This window comes from Anolis carolinensis, unplaced genomic scaffold (assembly GCF_035594765.1).
Source record: "Anolis carolinensis isolate JA03-04 unplaced genomic scaffold, rAnoCar3.1.pri scaffold_9, whole genome shotgun sequence".
NCBI lineage: Eukaryota > Metazoa > Chordata > Lepidosauria > Squamata > Dactyloidae > Anolis > Anolis carolinensis.
This window is the reverse complement of record NW_026943820.1, coordinates 10,702,868-10,707,884: the sequence shown is the minus strand read 5'-3', so window position 1 is coordinate 10,707,884 and position 5,017 is coordinate 10,702,868. Positions and strand designations below refer to the sequence as shown.

The window sequence follows — 5,017 nt, the reverse complement described above, 5'->3', positions numbered from 1 at the left end:
TTGATCTCATCCAACACCGTTATTGGAATTGGTTGGAGCAGATGAACAGATAACTGTAGTGATAAAAATAAATAAATGCTGAATTGCAAAATATGTTTTATTTTCCACACAAAGACACACAAACACACATCGAGCAGGCTGCAAACTTCTCAGTAATGAGATTTGCAATGGAAATGCTTGCTTGCCTTTTACTCCATTCTCAGTCTGAACTTACTGCGGTAATAAGCTATTTTTACTGTTGAAGTGATTACACCTCGGAAAATGATGGATGGGGACACAGCTCCATAGGTTTAATGAGAGGAAGTCCTAAATGGCTTGAACTGATATTATAGCTCATTAAATGGATGAAACAACAAAAATATTATGAGGAAGAGAAGAGATACTGTCAGGTGAAGGGCAGAGCACATTGCACATTAAAAAAAATCAGAGACTGATGTTTACAACTAGCTGTAACAGTAGATGAGGCAATATATTACTGTTCTTTCAACAAATGGATGGTTAATCCCTAGTTTTCTAAAAAAAAATGAAAGAGTTGAGGACAAATACAGCTCAGTTACAATTCAGGCTGGAAGCAAAATAACTATTTGGATCTACTCTGGAACCTGGCATGACGGAGAAAATTCCAGTCCAGTCCTACCAGACAAAACATGTGTGTTGCAGCCAACTATGGCCTGGAGACATCTAAATGAGAGGGATATGGAAATAAAACCAGTAAAGTGTCAGCTTCTACCCACATAAAAGTTAATTATATCTATAATATATATAATAAAATACATTGAATATATTATCATTCACAGCTTGGTTCTGGATTACCCCATAAACCACCCAGAAAAAGTAGATGTTATCATTTCCAAGTCTGGAAGCTGATGACCAGATGCTGAAGATGTATAATTTATTTAGTATTGATACTTATGAAGCTAGTGGTCTCCTAGAGCCAGAACTCATTGGGACTAATGATCAGAATGGCCAATGGCATAGAATCATAGGAACACAGAATTGGAAGAGGACCCATTGGACAGGGAGTCCAATTTCCTGCTTGCTGAATCACTCTTAACATCAAGAAATCCCTTCTAATATATTATTCAATTGAATTCTACTCTCTAATTTAAAACCATTAGACCCAGTACTTCTCTTTGGCTCAGCAAACTTGCACCATTCCTTTGCGATATTTGGAGTGCATTCCTGTCACTCCTCAGTCTTCCCTATACCAGATACAACATGACCAAGTCCCTCAACCATTTCCCACATATTTGTTCTTTTCCCCATAATCTCAACTGCATCTCCACTGTAGAATTAATGCAGTTTGACACAACTTGAGCTGCCAAGGGTCAATGCTATAGAACCCTGGTAGTTGTTGGTGAGGCACTAGCATTTCTTCTTTTTTTATGCTTTTCAAAATACATTAAAAGTGGGGGAACAATTGAGTGGATAGAAGAAAGAGTGAAAGAAAGAAAGAAAGAAAGAAAGAAAGAAAGAAAGAAAGAAAGAAAGAAAGAAAGAAAGAAAGAAAGAAAGAAAGAAAGAAGAGAAAGAAAAAGAAAAAAGAGGAAAAAAATACCCACACCCATTCGGACCCTTCCAGATCCTCTGCATTGTGAGACATAGTTTCTTGTCTTCCAAACATTTTATCAACTAATGTTCATTTACATCCTTGAGCCAGTATATATGTGTATATATATTTCAGTGTGTTTCATGAGAGTTTATGCTTCTTCTTTTTTTTCCAAGTATGAATCCAGGGTGCTCCAATCTGTCTTGTGTCTTGACGGATTACTCTGAGATATTGTCTGTGTTAATAGGTCCATATTTCTAATGTCTAATAGCCTCAGAAGCCATTGTTCCAATGAAGGGATTTCTTTTGTCTTCCATAATTTTGCTTGACATATCCTAGCTGCCATAACCATGTTATTAAAGAGCTTGTCCGTGTTGAGGTCCATCTGGAAATCAGTAATACCTAATAGGAAATACTCCGGTTTCATATCAAATTTTTTTGCAATATTTTCTCAATTTCTTTGTAGATTCCCTGCCAGAACTTTTTTTTATCTTCTTGCAACCCCACCACATGTGTATAAAGTCTCCCTTGTGTCTCCCGCATTTCCAGTTAATGTGGTGTCAAACTGCAATGATTCTACAGTATGGATCAGGAATGGGCAAACTTCAGGAGCTGAAATTTAAGTGGAGGAAAGTTTCAGAGTTATTTTTCTTGTTTATAACAGAAGGAAGTATCTCAAACTGTTCTGTGTTTCTCTATTTCTTCCTCATTCTCTCTCTCTCTCTCTCTCTCTCTCTCTCTCTCTCTCTCTCTCTTTCTTTCTCTCTGCATGGAAGACCAGTTTTGTGGTCTGTAAAAGACAGGCTCTTCCTCTAGTTGCAGTTCCCTCATTTCTGACTAGTAAAATGCACAGCTGAAAAGGCTGATGATGGCGTCCCATACACATCCAGAGTTTAGCTTCTCTTTCGTGCTTTCCGCACAATAAACAACTTGTAGTATAACCATCCACACCGTGTGCATTAGAAACACCAGCCAAAATCCTTCCAGTGGTTCCCACATTCATTACACACAACAAAAGTGGTCATTGGCTCGTCTGAACTGCGGGTTTGTACTTGGGTGTAGGTACAATTCTTCTTCCTACACTTTCTGCAGGTGAAGAGGTCAGTCTGGGTTCCTCCTGTTTTAGCCATTTGATGTTCCCTAATAGCCTCCTTGGTCATGGCTTTCCAGATCTCCTTCAGCTCATTGCTGGCCATTTCCTCTGAAGTCATCACTGCAATTTCTTCTGGAGTGATCACCCCGCATAAGACATTCTTTCGGAGGTCAGGATTCTTAGAATCTTTCAGATTAGAGATGTGACTCCTAACACGGTTTTTGTACTTCAGGTCTGTGTTCTTGACATCTTGGTATATAAATTCTTCAATTTGAGCTGCCATCTCTTCACAGTCAGCACCGATGGCAACATAGTCATTGTCTGTTTGTAGGGAAGACGTCAACATTTCTCTACATTTGCTACGTACAGTGTCACATGTGATAGGCACTGGTGGAAAGGTGGTGATTTTGGGAGTGGTGGGAGTCTTTGGCAGGGGAGAAGAAGCGGAGAAAGAATTATTATTAGGGGAGAAGAAGGAGAAAAAAAGATGCCACATTTCACATGGGGGAATAACTTATTGGGAAAAGGGGAGAATCCATGTAGTAACAAGACCCAATTTGGATGGCTGATGGGAATTAAACTGGTTGAGGACAAGAAAAAAAAGGAATGGGCCCAAGGGTCAATGCTACAGAACCTGGGAGTTGTCGGTGAGGAACCAGAACTTCTTGACAGGGAAGTGCTGGAGTCACAGCAGTTAATGTGATGTCAAACTGCATTGATTCTACAGCATAGTTCAAGAGTGGTCAAACTAAGGTCCAGGGGCTGGATACACCCCCCCCCCCGGGCACTTACCTCAGGCCCTCCTCCTTTTCCCTGTCCTCTTGGCATAAGGATATGGTGGCCCACCACATCCTTATGCAGAAGGACAGGGAGGAAGGCACATAGCAGTTGAGAGTCCTCGAGAGTGCTCTCAGCCACCACATGTCTCGCCCTCCTCCCGGCATAAAGGTGAGATCAGCACTGTCCTTATGCCGGGAGGACAGTTTGAGGAAGGCATATAGCATTTGAAAACCTTTTGGAGCACTGTCGGACATCTCCTGTTTCACTCTCCTCCCAGCATAATGCCAAGAGGACAGCTCAAAGATCTAGGGAAGAGTATTGGAGTATCGGGGCAATCACTACATGTCCCAATTTGAAAGGAAAGTGGGAAATAAATAAATAAATAAATAAATAATGTCTCATTTTCCTTCCAGCATAAGGATGGGGTTAGCAGCTCTGTCCTTATGCCAGGAGGACAACCTGAGGATGTGTTGGATATCATCCTGGACTACACAAGTCTCAATTAGTTATGTAGTGGATAGGTTAGAATGAGGGAAACCTCTCTCTCTATTCCATGCATGCTTAGATAGGTCTTTGCTGATTTCTCTCTTGCTGTCCTGTTTACATCCATTCCCCACATTGTTGTTATAGTAATGCGAACCCTATAGGGATGAGGCAACTTCCTCTATCTAGATTGGAATGTTAATTGCCCCAAAGGCTTGGACCATGCGGTCAGGCATATCTCTTCCTCTTTTGTCTTCTACCTAAGAAGGACACATTTTGACCTCTCTACTGGCAAAATGTAGCTATTTAGATATTTGTTATTTTTACCTGCTTACCTTCCTTAGATGCTAGCCTAGAGAGCTAGTTAGCTCCAAAACTTTTCTATCTACAATGGATTTCTTTTTACCTCAATAAATACTTTTTGAACTTTCAAGGAGACTTTGCAATCCTTTGCCATCCTGAGAAACAACGGCATCTCCAATCTCGCCACACGTAAGTTTCTGCTGCCACATGTAAGTTTTTTGAGGAATCACCCCCGAAAGAAGGTTATTTTTTGAGTCTAACCGCTCATAGATTCCAAACAGGATGACCCGTCCCCTCCTGGCTCTGCCCTCTCCCAGGCCCTCCTAGGCCTGTCCCACCCAGGATGTGCCCAGATACCCTCCCTCCTGGCCTGGGCCTCCTGGCTGGGCCCACAATGTGACCCCAAGGCAAAGTAGTTTGCCCATGCTTGTATAGATACACCTTACTCCCCACTGATTGTTATCAAAACTGCAGTCATTTACGTAGCACTTCCAAGGAACGTATTTGATAAGCACTTTTGAACATTGTGAAAGTATTGTATAGGTGTTGGAAAATTCTATAAAAGAAGGATCTGTGGTCTGTTTGAACAGGATAAACATTAGGGCCTTGTCTATCTTTCATTCTGGGCTGTGGGTTACCTCCTGAATGCAAATCTCTGCCTGTTCTAGAGCTTCAAATTTGGGCAGAAGAAATGAAAGCTCAGGCCCCGCTGGGTTTTCAGAATTTGATCGGAATGGTGAAGCCTTGTCTGTCTCTTGATTTCTCAGCTCTGTTTGTTTCTCATCTCACTCCCACACCAACCTCCAGGG

The 5,017-nt window shown here is 41.4% G+C and overlaps 1 protein-coding gene across 1 annotated transcript; it reads right to left on the bottom strand.

Moving 5' to 3' along the window:
* Positions 1-2,121: 2,121 nt before the first annotated feature.
* Positions 2,122-3,297, bottom strand: LOC100557177 (transcription elongation factor A protein 2-like). The gene has a single exon (XM_062961808.1). The coding sequence runs from the start codon at positions 3,136-3,138 to the stop codon at positions 2,509-2,511; it is 630 nt and encodes a 209-aa protein (XP_062817878.1). The 5' UTR covers positions 3,139-3,297; the 3' UTR covers positions 2,122-2,508.
* Positions 3,298-5,017: the final 1,720 nt, after the last annotated feature.